We start from the raw sequence: 15438 nt of genomic DNA on the forward strand, positions 1-15438 counted from the left end.
TTTACACTATAAAACCCTGTATTTAAAAAAAAAAAAAAAACCTGATAACGTATATTTTCAACACATATGCTTCAAATACAAAGACTTCAATCTAGGTGAAAGAAAACACATTGGAATGGACTCAGAACGAGTTTATTTTGTGATTAAACATCTCATGCAGTCATGCAAGACCTCAATCTATAACTGTTATTTCCGAATCTACCATACGGGGCAAAACAAAAATTAAAAGCCAGGCCAAAGCAAAAAAAAAAAAAAAGAAGACATTCAAGATATCAAGAGCTCTGCAACTGAGCTGAAAAATAATTTTCCAAAAGAAATATTCCCATAGGTTTAAAAAAAACACACAACATAATATTTACAAAAAATATTTAATTAAAAATATCTTATAATTACAGTAGTCTATTAAAGCATATACTTTCTCACACTCATAGAACATCTCTATATATACATGGTATGAAATGTCACTCAGTTATCTATACAATATGTAACATTCTTGCAGAGAAAAGAAAGTTCCCTGCCCGTTATAATCATCTATTTTAAACAATAGATGTAAAAAAAAAATTATCTACAATGCTCTGGTATATTAGTAAAGCTTCAAAACAAAAACTGAGCTCCTTGGTCACAAAGTAGGCTTCTAAAGTCGGATTTACTCGCATCTTCTATTTTATCAGTCCTGTCGCACTTAAAAGTTTAACTGCACCTCCAAAACACACAGAAATGTACAATTCACAGCGGTTATAAATGAAGAGACGAAAGAGAATACCTATGCAGAATGTTTATGAACGTGCAAAGATAAAAATAAAAATAAAAAGGATGAGAGTTTTAATTGTTCCTCCCTCGCCCTCTCTCTTGGAATGACGACTGAAAGCGTTTCTAGACTGGCTGAGGCGTTCTTTCCTCGGCGGCTTTTGCACCAACTTCTGCTCTGCCCCCTCCCTGGGCAGGCGCCTGGCTCGGGCGCAGGCGGCCGCACACCTGTGGAAGAGGAATGAATAGAGGGGGTGTGTGAACCTTCCCGCTGCAGACTGCCTGGCGCCGCCGACCCAACTCGAGACATGCTTGATCAACAACCCCAAACAAACCAGCGGGGCGGACAGCACCCGCAGCTGCGGGCGCCCGCGCCCCGCCGCCAGCCCCCCGTGGCCGTCCGCCTGCGCGCGCGGGACCTCGGGGCGCTGTCCGCGCCCACGAGGGCGGCCCGGCTGCGGGCGCGGGGCGGGCGTGCGGAGCCCGCCGGCCGCGTCTGCACGGACAGGGACGGCTCCCCCCCGCTCCACGCACACACCCCGAGGAGAAGTGCGGGTGCACTCGCTAGCCGGGTGGCGGCAACAGAGGGGGCCCGCTTCCCCGCAGACCAGGGAGCCCCCCGGGGCCGGGCGTCTCCGGCCACTCGGGACGGACCAGGCGCGCTCACCTGGACAGAGCGGCTCAGCGGCACAGAATGCTGTCGCCCTGCTTGTTCACCGCGCCGGCCTGTAACGGCAACACGCAACACCAAGGCAAAGGTTAGCGGGCGCCAGCCGCGAGCCCGCACGGTCCGGGCTGCGTCCCCCGCGGCCAGCCCGCAGCCCCGGGGAGCCCGCCCCGAGCCGGCTGTGCACTTGACAGCCCGCGGTGCGCTCCGCGCGGGTCCCGAGCTCGCCGAGCCCCGCCTGCGGCGGGTGGCCCGAGAGCCCGGAGGCAGGGGGCTGCCGTTCTCGCGGACCCCCCCCCCCCGCACCCCGCCGCGAGGAGCGCGGGGAGCCCCCCCGCGTCCCGCCGCCGCCCTCCCGGCCCCCTCACCGGGTCCGTGTTGAGCGCCGTGAGCGGGGTCCGCGGCGGCGCGGCCGGACAGGCTCCGGCCGGGTGGAGCGGCGGCGCGGGCGGCGCGGGCGGCGGCGGCGGCGGCGGCTGCCTCAGCAGAGCCGGGTGCGTCTCCAGCGCCAGCTGCAGGTCCAGGATGTAGTCGATAACGTGCTGCAGGATCTCCACTTTGCTGACTTTCTTGTTGGGCGGGATGGTGGGCACGAGCCTCCGCAGCCGGGTGTAGCAGTCGTTCATATCGCACTGCAGGCACAGCGCCGGCTCGTCGGCCGCCGCCTCGGCCGCCTTGCAGCGCGCCGCGGCCGCCGCCGCCGCCGCGGCCGCCGAGCCGCCCAGGCTGTGGCCGTGCTCGGCCAGGCAGCGCAGCGCCAGCTCCCCGCCGCCGCAGCCCGACGGCGCCTTGCGGCCCGAGGGGCGCACGGGGCTCACCGCCTTCATCGCGCGCGCCCTGCGCCCCGCGCCTTCCGCAGGCGGACCCGCTGAGGCGAGGCGAGGCGGGCAGGCAGGTTCCGGGCCCGCCTGGCCTCGGCTCCCGGTGCGCTCGGGCACCCGCGGCGCGCCCGGCGCTCCGACAATTGACGGGGAGGGTCGCTCCGGGGGGATCTCTGCTCCGTGGGCAACCCTCGGCCCACAGCGGAAGGCAAGCACAAGCAGCGGAAGAAAGTGCCCTGGTCACTGCCCTCCGAGCTCCCGCTAAGCCAGAGCTGGGGGTCTGGGCGGTGGGGGGGGTCTCCGCCGCCCCACTCCCGGAGCCGACCGCCGGCCGCGCCTCCTGCACTACGCTCCGGCCCAGCCCGCCGCGCAGCTGTCTTTATAGCGCCGCGCGCCCGGGGGCGGGCCCAGCGCGCCGGCCTGGGCGCAGCGCGAGCCGAGCCGAGCCGAGCCGGGCTGGCGCGCGGGCGGGGACGCGGGCGGCGCGGGGAGGCGGGGAGCGGGGCACCCCGGGGTGGGCGGGGGGCCGGGAGTGGCCCGCCAATCAGGCGGCCAGTGCCGCCTCGGGGAGTGACGCTCCGGCCAATGGGAAGGGCCCTCCATGCCGTCAACGCTGTGGGGTCGGGGCGCGCAGGGAAGCGCTTGGATGGGCGTCGGGCCGGGCTGGGGTGTGCTCTGCGAGGGCGGGGGGAGAGAGCGAAGTTCCTGCGAAGAACTGCGGGAATGTGTGGCTGGAATCCGCTCCGCGCCGGCCTCGGCCGCCGCCGGGGGGGGCGCGGGGACACCCGGACACCCCCAGTAGCGCGGGCCGCGGGGACCCTGCGCCGGCCGCCGCTGGGTCCCTGGCCTGTCAGTGCCTTGAGAAAGACCCGCGTTCGTTCTCTTCGGTGTTTCACCCCCTATTGCATGGTTCGCCTTTTCACAATTGCAGAAACCACAAGGATGGGATGGGAATGTGTAGCCTTCTTGTATTCTTAACAACAACAACAACAAAAAAATGCTAAAGCTTAGCGAAGGAAAAACAGAAAAAGGAAAGGCGTGCCGAATCGAATGCAAGTTTTTCGTAAAGGGATCTTTAAATTACGACCCAAACGTGGTGAGAGTCTTTTTTTCTTTTCCTCATCAAGATGCAAAAGTGAGCTAAAGAAAAGCGGTTGCCTTGCACAGGAAAGTAGAGCACGTAGAGATTAAAAATGCATGCACACGGAGTATTTAAAATTCCACTATGACATATACTATTAATCCGTTTTATGTAAAATTCATACCTGTGCCTTCATTTAGGCCATTAACGCACCGCGTCACGTATTAGCGCACCCCGCTTTAAATAAGGTGATAAGAACCTTCGGTCTTATCCTGGGCAACAAAGCATTCAATTTCACACTTCCTGTGTCTGAGATCCGGCGTGGGCCCCACCCTGCAGAAAGGCGTTTTTAATTAAAGGCGATTTTTGTATTGGATTTCTGATGGAAAAGCTGTCCTTCGAGCATTCAAAATAAAACTGACAGTGAACTCTGGTGGGGGTATTGTGTGGACACTTCAGGAAAAAACGGAGGCCTTCAGGTGGGAAATGAGCTTAGAAACTCCTGGGCAATGGGGAACTGAATTTTGAGTGCATCCAACCTGCAGCTATCCCCACCCCTGGACGTGGCTTGTAGGTGAATTAGCACAAAGATTTCCTTCCTTGACGTGGACTGGTGCCTCAGCCTCAGACCACTGAGAGGAAGAGACACGGATCTCATTTCTTCCTATCTGCCTTCCAGGGTGGACTTCATTTTCTCCCTGCCTCCAGCCTTCCCAGAACTGAGATACCCGCACCAGGCGGGTATTTTGTGAGGCCATGTGGGCACTTCATGACTGCAGCACCGCCATTCCCCCCAGCACTTTCCTTTTTCCCGATGACATGGGGAGCAACTCCTTAATGCTGGTTTCTCGGGCAGATGCAACAACCCTCCTTTCCCCACTTAGACGTGACTGCCTCGAACAATTTTTGGAAAGAAGTGACATTCTCATTTACTTCACGTGCATCCATAGAGGGTCTCCATACACATTATCAAGAAAATCAGAATTATGAAACCCAAGAGAAAGCCTTGCTTTTAGAGGCAGGCATCACTGTATGTTTTTAGATGGAAGTTGGAAGAGGAAGGGCTTGTGAGTGCAAGCTATTACTTTGGAGCCAGTCAGGTCAGAACAGTTGATAAGTGTACAGATGTGTTGTTCTGTCAGATTTTCTCTTTACTAGAGTTTAAACATTCCTTACAAATTTTAAAAATAAAAAAAAAATTTAAAAATCCAAGATTTTTCTCTCCCTGATAAAATCTTACTAATCTAATATGCCCAGGACATACTGGCGTTTCAGAACTCTCTGTATCTTAACTTGATTAACATTAAATTTAAGTTTAATGTATGTGGCCATCATAGCTGTCTTTCTGGACTTTGCTAAATCACAGATCGCACACACCCTGGGTGTGGCAATTGCCAAGGGCCAAAGTTTCAGGTTTTATTGTGACTGGCTTAGAGTCAAGCTGAGTTACTGTAGGGGTATGGGGGATGTGCAAAGGAATGTACTTTGGTCAGGTGAGCAAGAGCACCCCCGAAAAATGTGATCCCCAACTCTTGCCAGCAGAATAGGTAGAGACACTGTATGTATGAATTTGAAGGTTGGAAAATACAAAGATACTAAAAAAAAAAAAAATTAATGTGCTACGTGAAACATTATACAATGGGAATAGAAGAGAGGGTCCTGTACTTTCTGGACATGAAATCGGGGTCCCAGGGACTTTGAAAGGTATGTTTCTGTGTACTTAAGCGTATTCACTTTCTTGACGTCAAAGCTGAAGTCAGAAAAGAGTCTTTGTACTGACAACACTGGGTTTACTTAGCTGTTACCAGATTGTGGGTAAACCTTCCAAGCTACGTTATTTCTACTGTGCCCAGAAGGAAATTTAGGTTTCCTAAGACTTTCTTTTTCAGTGTGCTTCACTTGCACTTGGAAAGATACATTGGACTAGCCCGAAGCTCATGGCTATCAAAGTGCTAGACACTCTCAAAATTTCCTCAATGGGAACTTGGGGTAGAACATTCATAGAGGAATTGCTAGGAAACCTTGGTGACCAAAGTTCTATGTTTGCCCCTCCTCCATACAAAGTGATCTGTAGCCTCCCTCAGGATGCATTCTGGATGCAAATCAGACCCATGCTAAATTGCAATACCCAGGCTCTTAGAATTCACAGTCACCCTGTGTTTACACGAAGCAAGGGTATCCAAGCGTATTGTGCTATTCAACCCAGTGCCTTTTTAGGACTTGAGATTTCTTTCTCCGTGGCCTGCCAGGAAGCTGCGTGGGCTCGGACTCACAGAGAAAACATGAGTGTTCCCATGCCTTGTTCGCTCTGTAGATGACCGTGGTCACTGAAGGAGGCACATGCATTCTTCCAAGGTGTTAAGAAATCACTACGTACTCTGCAGCAGGAATGTCCCTTGCTCCAACAGCAAATTGGGCATGTGGCAATTCAAGCTCAAGGCTGCGTTATCAGGCGCTAAGCGTAACAAACTTACTTGTACTACCCTTGGATTGCTGATACCAGTCCCGGAAACAACGATAACCTTTCGGTTTGCTTGGACTTGGAAAATGCTTGTCGGGAGAGGACATTATATACTGAACATGGCTGGGCAGAGGTGACTGTCAAAAAGGCCTTATTTCAGGGGTTTTACAAGACAGTCTGTTTAAATAAGAAGTAGCTGGCTTTTAAGAAGCATCCCTCAGGTCTAACAGAAAATGGGAAGAAAGAAGTGGCATTTGTTCTTATTTTAGGAGGTAGGAAGAGGGTGGTCTGTGAAGTAAGACAGAGGGAACTCCAATTTTGTCTTCTTTGTTTGCTACTTCTTTTGGTCATTAAATTTAAATTCTTGTACCTTCCTTTATGAGATGAGGATAAAAATTATGTCTATTTTGTAAGGTGTTTGTGAGATTGACACATAAGTACAGGCACATGTCATACAGATGTGGCTGTATTCAGGGAAATCCCCATTCAGTGCTTTGCTGGCTGTGGGACATCGCAGTGTGCACTTAACCAAGCCTAGATGGTGTAGGTCAGTCACTCAGCATAGGGCAGTCACCCTTGGTTGTTAATCACCACCTGTATGAGGCTGGTGCCTGGGTATCACAGCACAGCATTTTACGTTAAAGCTTTTTACTTATAAGTTGAAAGAGAAGATTCTAAAACAATGATGAAAATTGTAGTACAGTAAATATGTAAACCAGCAGTATCGCCATTCATGATCATTATGAACTAGTTACGTGCTGTATGGAACTGCAGGTGCTATATTTTTCTATTTTTATATGGTGGGCAGTACAATAGGTGTATTTACACCAACATCACACAGACACGAAAGTGATGCATTGCGTTAACACTTTATGATGTCACAAGGTGACAGCAATTTTTCAGCTTCATTGTCATCTTATGGGATCACTGTTGTTTATATGATCCATTGATGACCAAAACATCATTATGAGGTGCCTCATTGTATGCATAAATGATTTGAGCTGTATGAGGGTACTTCAAAAAGTTCATGGAAAATGGAGTTAAACGATAATGTATATTTCTCATGAACTTTTTGGAGACCCTAAATATGTAAGAAATTGTAACAAGTTCTTAGAATAGTGTCTGACACATATTGAGCAAATGAGGTTGAAATTTATTATAATTTTAGCAGATGTTATCTCCCAGTCTGTGGTTTGTTGTTTTCATCTGCTTAATCTCTTTTGAGAGCAGAATTTTTTTATTTTGATGATGTCCAGTTTATCAATTTGTGCTTTTATGAGTTATCCTTTTGGCATTGGATATAAGAAAACTTTCACAACGCCAGGTAACAACAGCCTTCTCCCTGGAGGTTTTATAATTTTTAGACAGGGCTTGTTTCATGGCATGCAAGCTGTGCAGTTATGTTGAGTGCTGCACTGAGAAGAGCCCCCCACTTGGTTTAATACTCTGCTGTTGTTGTCTTGAAAGTCTTAGAAATTGTTCAACAAGAAAACTACATTTTCATCGTTGCATTGGAATCCAAAAATTACATGGCTATTCCTTGTTGTCTGTATTATGTGCAGGTCTATGATCCATGTTGAGGTTATTTTTCTATGTAGAACATGATATGAGGTTAATGTTTCTGCATCTGCCAATCCTATTGTTCTGTCACCCTTGTTAAGCCTCTCCCAACTGAACTGCCTTGACATCTTTGTCAATAATTTCTTTCTGGTCTCTGGCCTCTGTCTTCTGTTCCATTGCTCTATTTCTCTGTTTTTACCCTACAACCACATTGTGTTGATAACTGTAGTTATCATAAGTCTTGAAGTCAGATAGTGTTGAATCATTGATCTTTGCTTTTCTCTTTCAAGATTGTTTTGGCTAGTCTGTGTATATTGTGTTTCTCTATGAGTTTTAGAATGTTTGTGAATTTGTTAAAGAAAAGATTGAAGAAAGAAACATTTAAAGAACCTATGCTCAGAATTTGTAAAGAACTCTCAAACATCAATAATAAGGAAAATATTAACCTGAATAGAAAATGGGCAAAAGACTAGATTAGATAATTCACCAAAGAGGAAAAAAATGGCAAATAAGCAAGTGAAAAAAAATGTGTAACATCATTAGTCATTTGAGACACAAAAACCAAAACTATGAGTTAACAGTACACACCTGCCAGGATTGCCAAAATTAGAGATGATGGACTTGCTGAGTGTTGGTGAGTATGTGGAACAGCTGGAACTCTCTTGTGTTGCTAGTGGGAATATAAAATGAGGAAAACCACTTTGGAAAACAGTGTGGTGGTTTCTCAAAAGTTAAATGTATACATATGTAACCCACCCATTCTAATCCTAGATGTTTACCAAGAGAAATAACATCATACATTCAGGGACCATGGATGGGCTTGACCAGATGGATGTGTGTATAATCTTTTTTTTTTTAAGATTTTTTTTAATTTGAAAGAGTTACAGAAAGAGGGAGAGAGGGAGAGAGGAAGAGAGGGAGAGAGGGAGGGAGGGAGAGAGGGAGGGAGGGAGAGAGGGAGAGAGAGAGAGAGAGAGAGAGAGAGAGAGAGAGAGAGAGAGAGAGAGAGAGAGAATCTTCCATCTGCTGGTTCACTCCCCAAATGACTGCAGTGGATGGAGCTTAGCAGATCCAAAGCCAGGAGCCTGAAGCTTTTTCTGGATCTACCACATGAGTGCAGGGACCCAGGTACTTGGGCCATCTTCCACTGGCTTTCCCAGGTGCATTAGCAGGGAGCTGGACCAGAAGTGGAGCAGCTCGAACTGGTGCCCATATGGGATGCAGGACCTGCACATGGCAGCTTTACCCACTGTGCCACAGTGCCAGTCCCATGTATGTATAATTTTTTTAAAAAAAGATTTATTTATTTATTTGAAAGAGTTACACACAGACAGAAGGAGAGGCAGAAAGAGAGAGAGAGAGAGAGAGAGAGAGAGAGAGAGAGAGAGAGAGAAAAGGAGAGAGAGGTCTGCCATCTGCTGGTTCACCCCCCAATTGGCCGCAATGGCTGGAGCTGTGCTGATCAAAGCCAGGAGCCAGGAGCTTCTTCCAGTTCTCCCACTTGGGTTCAGGGGCCCAAGGACTCGGGACATTTTCTACTGCTTTCCTCGGCCATAGCAGAGAGCAGGATTGGAAGTGGAGCAACCGGGCCTGGAACAGGTGCCCATATGGGATGCCAGCACTGCAGGCGATGGTTTTACTCCCTACCCCGCAGTGCCAGCCCCATGTGTGTATAATCTTAAGAACTTTCTGCCATACTGTTGCCAGTCAGATATCCCAGCATTAATTGCACTCTCCTTCCAAGGCAGGCGTGGAACACATACTGACTTAATATTTCAGTCATCATGATCATCATGAGTACGATGCATCACTTGCTGGAAGTGGACTATGCTAGGAAGTGCATGTACTCCTCCTTGTTTAGTATTGCTTGGATGTGAAGTAGATTCAAGACTCCAAGGAGGATCCAACCTGATATTTGAAATGTTTTTCCCTTGTGCAAAAACTGAAGGCACGGTCTGCAATCTTGCCTCTGTTCTTCACTCTAGTTGTAGCCCCAGCTGCCTCAATTACTCCAGATGAGCAGATTCCTTGGAACAAATACTCAACATTTCGTATTCAGGATAGTCTACCATTTGCTCTCATTTCCAGTTTAACCCTTAGGAAGAAAAATAAGTGATTGAACAGGGTTAAATACATTCTGCTACTTCCAGGGCAAGGTACAAATATTTCCAGTGGGTACCAGATTTTTGCCTGTAAAATTCTGTCTCAATCTGTGTGAGCCCAACTTGTCCACCTACCAGGAGGTGGGATTCGTAGGGATGGAGTGAGGATTAACTGGTTTGAAAGCCCCAGAAGAAAAGCAGCAAACAATAAGGAGTAATACAATTTTTGCATACTGGATACTACTCAATGTCCATTGGTGTCTATGCTGTTATTGAAAGGGACTTATAATAGGTAAAATGGTTAGAAAGATGCCAAGGAGATCATGTTCTTAGTTTGGCTCATTATCTTTTAATAGAGAAATTTAAAATAGGAGTTATTACTTAAAAATCTATCCAATAAATATTGATATCCACCTTGTTTCTGCATTCTCCCGTCGTGCAGATCATCACTGAGAATCATTCTCTTTATAGCAGACTATTGATAGTTTGTGAGCTTTGATTATATAATGAAGGGGTTTTATTTTATTTCTTTCTTTTAATGTGAATACAAAATAATTCCAAACTATAGGAAAAAAAATCTTAGTTAAATATATTTTAATTTTTAGATGAAATTTGCTAAACAGGAAATTGGTTCACATGTTTAAACTGAATAATGAATATGGGTTTGTCCACAGTAAATCTGCCTTCAGTAAGAGAAAAGACTTTCCCGTTTTGCTGATATCTAGGTCATGGTTCCTAAGAACTGATACAATGTTCAAGAAATGGTTGCGCTTTTTTCCCCTTAGAGGAATTTTTGAGAAATTTCTGCAAACCCCCACACACCTGTCATTGGTTTTGGATGGCCACAAAGTCAGTTAACTTCATACCTGCAGTGGAAAAGGACATGAACAGAATGAAAACTCACTTGTAAGTGGAATGATTAAATTAGTACTTTTTTTCCTACTAGCAAAATGTGCAATAAAACATAATGAAGAACTAAAGAAAAAGGGACTGGGTTAAGTTGAACTTTCTCAACCTTAGCAATTCTGTATTAAAATAGTCCAGTTTAAACAAAACTATCTCTTTGGAAGGGATTACAGGCAGAACTATTTTCCCTTGAGTGGAATTAGATCAAATATGTAATCTTTAAAGACTATAAGAATTAATGAAATATCATTTCTTAGAATATAATGGATGAAAAAAAGTTTGGTAGAGCTTTGAGTAGCACTTGATCTGATGGGACTGTGTTGACCATTTTAAAAAACATTTGTTCATTAAGTCAGTATGCATGATTCTTTGTTTACATTATTTCCTAAATTAGATGTTATAGGAAAAATTAGACTATTACAGAAGTTGAAAAAATGCAGCATATATTGTGGTCCAGGCTTGTGGGCATGAGATTGGAGTTTTGTGATATCAAAGTAATTTGTTGAAAATATTTTTAATGGTGGCAGTCAACCCATTCTTCTCTCTGTAACAGGAATCTACAACCTGCAATACATAAAATGGATAATGTTTGGTACGGTCGAACATTGTACATTGAGAGTCTCTCCAAAACTGCCTACTCTAGTCTCTGGTGAACACAGTTGATAGAGTAGTAATGCTTGCTTTCTTCATCTTCTAGAAAAACCATCCTCATACATCAGTGAAGTATATGCTTAAAACCTCTGTTTATGCATACTACCAAATATAACACTCTGTTAACCAATACTTCTCCAAAATGATTTAAATTCAATTAATATCAGTTCAAACCTATCCTGCACAAACATCTGTTATATGGCAAGATTGTGTTGAAGAAAAGTAAATCCCTTACCCTACTGGAGCTTGCTGTTTAGGATATGGCTTAAACAAATTAAAAATCGATTAATGCAATACAATGTGTTGTGTGCAACAATACAATGTATTCTGTGCATGGATAGGGCACAGTGGGGACAAAATACAAAGCCAGAGTCAAAGGAGATGTCATAGAGGAAGTTACCCCAGCTGGATCTTGAAGAATGTCTTCATCGGTTGATGTTCCAGGTAGTAGGATAAGCATCTCCAGAAGCTTGGAGCATCCAAACTGAAGGAACTCCTTTATTCTCCCAGCTTCTGTTCAAACACTCAACTTTCATTTCCTAACATTCAAGTAGTAGTTTCTCCTCCTTGCATGATTGTATTCCTGTCTAAGCCTTCCCCACTTGCTTCTCTTCCAATCCATAGTCATCAGTTCTCTCAAAAATCAATGATCCTTGATTTCTTCATCCAGAAAGCCATCTACCATTAATTCCCTGACTATAATTATTTTAAAATATTTTGATTTTTTATTTTATAATAAAATATATGCAAAATGAAAAAACAGAAAATATAGAAAAACATAAAGAAAATAAGGATCACCCACACAACCATTCCTAGAAATAACCTCTGTTAATATCTTATTATTGTACATACTTCCATATTTTTATTATTACATAAACATTTCTAGACCAAAAACTGTAGTGTGAAATACTTATTATTTTAGTTATAGTTCTATATCAATAATTTCCTGTCTTTGTCATAATTTTTATATTTGCATAATATTCTCTCACATGAATGTGCTGTAACTCACCTAACAAACTCCTTATTGTTTTAAATGTTTTTATTATTTCCATTTTGTTTCATACTATCATGTCTGAAACAATTTGCAATGATTGACATGCTACTGTGCAATTCTGTTCAAGCTATGTCAGTGCTGTGGTGTGGCCGTATCATCTGAAAATCAATGTGCTGAGAGCTTAGTCTCCAAGGTCCTATGTTAATGGTGTTTCAAAGGTGGGACCTTTGGGAGGTGATTGGGTCTTGAGAGCTCTGTCCTCCTGATTGTTTTGTTCTATTCATGGGTTAATGGATTAATGAGTTCCTGAAGAAATGGGTTAACTATCACAAGAGTAGGTCTGTTATAAAAGCCACTGTGGCAGGCTCTTGTGAATCCTCTCACCACGTAATGCCCTGTGCTAAACTTGGGATCTGCAGAGTCCCCACTCTCAAGAAGTCCCACACCAGATGTGGCCTCTTGACCTTGGACTTCTTGCCTCCAGAATGGTGAGAAATAAGTCACTTTTTTTTTATTAATTACTTGACTTCAAGTATTTTATTATAGCAATAGAAAATGGACTAAGTCAGAATTGTCTATTTTAGATTGTCTATGATGTCAAACATCTTGGAGGCAAGACTAGTTCTTCTGTACCTGTTTGGAGGTCAGGGAAGAGAATCATTAGCATCCTAAGTGCTCAGGTTGGCTGGTACCATCTGCTAGGATGACATCCTAATGAGCAGCTGTTTAGGGGAGATTGCAGGTTTTGTACTTGCTCAGGGAATGGTCAGTCTGTTGAAATGGTAAACAAAGGAGCTGAAGCAGACTGGTGATGGATCCACTAGATCAGCTGACAGACATCCTAGGGGGGTCCTAGTACACTTGGCAGAAAGCATTAGGAAAGTTGCTAATACTTTAACCTATGAATTTGCTAGGGATTTTGTCAACTGAGGAAAGTATTGGGAAGGAGAGGCCATGGGGACAGAGAGCAGAGCATGTGGTCTGCAGGAGCAAGACCAGGAGCTGCTGTGAACTAGATAAGTGGGAGCATGTTAGTGCTTCTACTGCCTGTGGGCTAAATTCCTACTCCTTTTATTTTTTATTTTTTTGACATTTGTGTTTTCTTGTTCAGTCATCTCCTGCAACCAGAACATAAGTGCAGTTACAAACAATTTGGCAGTGATCTCTTGTCCCCTCTGCACAGTAACTAACTGTATTCACCCTATTGATCCAATGCTTTTCATTCCTCTAGGCCAAGAGAGTTTTCTTTTGAAGTCTGTACTGATCACCACACTGTAATCCAATGGCAAAAGATAATCCTCTGCCCTATTAGTAAAGATGTAAATGAGGACTAAGGTGAAAGAAAAGCAGTTCTTACCAAGTTTCTTTTGGGAGATTCAGATGCTTAATCACATTATTAAATGGTCAACTGCATAGCTTTGTATCTTATGTAGATATAAGGGTTCCATTCAACAATGAATTTACAAGTGGTCATTATAATACATCACTGATTACAATGTTTATTTTGGCAAACTTTTTCTTGGAAAATAATTATTCTGGAATAAAAATAATTTTTCATTTCTCAATTAAGATTCAACTTGTTGATGAGACAGTAGTTTTACAATTCAGATGATCAGAAATCTATTATTTTTAAAGTGTTTATTTATTTACTTTCACCCTGAAAGGACATGAAATAGCAATAGCAGAGCAGTTTTTCTCCGTCCTGTAATAGCACGTTTGTGAACTCAAGGCTCCTGAGGCACCTTTGTTCTGTTTTGGTGAACTGAAGAAGAATGACTATGATTTTATTAAAAAAGTGGCTCAACAGTATTTACAACAGGTGCTATTAGAGGGCTATCTCTTCCTTCCTTTTGTCTTGGATAGTTCCCTGCCCCAAAAGCGTTGTCTCAAAAAGTGGAACTAGTAGCTACGGTTATATCTCTGCTCTTGCTTCCACTGCACTTGCAGATAATTCCAGGTTTGAGGGGTAAGGAAATATGTTAAGCAAGTGTGGTATTCTGCTCCAAAGATCGTTTCTGAACAATCTCTCAACCTGATGGTCGGATGATGCCTGGAACAGGAGGGGAATTGTTACTCTTCTTCCCTTGTTGTTGTGATTAAAAAAAAATTTCCACCTCTAGAACAATATGACTTCCTCTCTTGTCAATATAATTTATATAATTAACTTATATAATCCTCCCAAGAAAGTAATACATATTGAATAAGGGCTATTTTATAAGCCTGGGGAGACTCTGTATTAGTGATTGAGAAGTATTTGGGAACGAACTGAACAATACACAACTTTTCAGAGACAATATAGGAGAGAAAATAGATGGGTTGGTATACAAGTCTGATATTTTAGGAAAGGAAATACCAGGAGAAAAAAAAATAGATTTGGCAGTTTGAACCAATGAATTACTTTGGTGACTGTTGAAAGAACATGATATTTTTATAGATGAACACATGGAATTTCTAATGTATTCAGATGTTTATACTGAAATACTCTAATCCAGATGAGAAGTTGGACTGGAAATTATCTAGATTCCTTTCAGATGTAAGACTCTGTGGCCATATTATTTCTTCTTGGTCTGAAAAGTCCAATTAGCTTTGTAATTATAGACTTAGTATAATGCTTCACTGGTCTTCACTTATAAATACTTAATATCACTTGAGTACAGGCAACCAAAAGAAACATATACTTTGGTGATGAAGGTACTTGATCTATGTCAGTAATACTAATAGTTCATCTTGCAAATGATTCAGTATCTATTTTAAAGCATCTTTTTTGCTATGTCCACTGGCATCCAGCTCAAGAGTCTCCTCTATGACTTGGAAGATATTTAATGACTGTGTTTTTGAAATACAAAATCTGGCTATAAATGATCAATTCTGATTTCCATAAACTACTAGAAAAATCTAGTCTCATTACTCATCTAGTCCCAAGATGTCTGTCAACTGAAGACTGGATAAAGAAATTATGGGATATGAACACCAGCAGTAAAAAATACTACACAGCGGTAAAAAAAAAAAAATGAAATCCTCTCATTTGCAAGAAAATTAATGCAACTAGAAAGCATTATACTTGGTGGAATAAGCCAGTCCCCAAAAGACAAATGACATGTGTTCTCCCTGATCTGTCATAACTAATGGAGCACCTAAAAGATTTTGAATGGCCCTTGTCTCGATTATTCAGAAACAGGGTTTTTTTTTTTTTTTCCATACCATTGTTGAAATTTTTATTTAGTATTGGGCTAATCTTATGTGTATAAAGTTAATTAAAAATATATCTTTGTAAAAAATAAGAATGGGAATAGCAAAGGGAGGAGAAAGAAGGGTGGGAGTGTGGGTGGGAGGGAGGATAGGGGGCTGCTTTCCCAGGCCATTAGCAGGGAGCTGGATGGGAAGTGGAGTAGCAGAGGTGTGAACCAGTACCCATACAAGATGCCTGTATCACAGGCAGTGGCTTAAC

General features: G+C 44.0%; 1 protein-coding gene across 1 annotated transcript; it reads right to left on the reverse strand.

Moving 5' to 3' along the window:
- Positions 1-885: 885 nt before the first annotated feature.
- ID4 (inhibitor of DNA binding 4) lies at positions 886-2576 on the reverse strand. The gene is made up of 3 exons (XM_062185371.1): positions 1783-2576; positions 1415-1473; positions 886-975 (listed from the first exon to the last, which is right to left on the reverse strand). The coding sequence occupies exons 1-2, from the start codon at positions 2239-2241 to the stop codon at positions 1429-1431; spliced, it is 504 nt and encodes a 167-aa protein (XP_062041355.1). The 5' UTR covers positions 2242-2576; the 3' UTR covers positions 886-975; positions 1415-1428.
- Positions 2577-15438: the final 12862 nt, after the last annotated feature.

Source organism: Lepus europaeus, chromosome 3 (assembly GCF_033115175.1).
Source record: "Lepus europaeus isolate LE1 chromosome 3, mLepTim1.pri, whole genome shotgun sequence".
Lineage (NCBI taxonomy): Eukaryota > Metazoa > Chordata > Mammalia > Lagomorpha > Leporidae > Lepus > Lepus europaeus.

Coding starts and splice junctions, on each gene's coding strand:
- ID4 (XM_062185371.1), bottom strand. CDS start 2,241: ATGAAGGCGGTGAGCCCCGTGCGCCCCTCGGGCCGCAAGGCGCCGTCG. Junction 1,474..1,782: donor CGGCGCTCAACACGGACCCG/GTGAGGGGGCCG, acceptor TTGCCGTTACAG/GCCGGCGCGGTGAACAAGCA.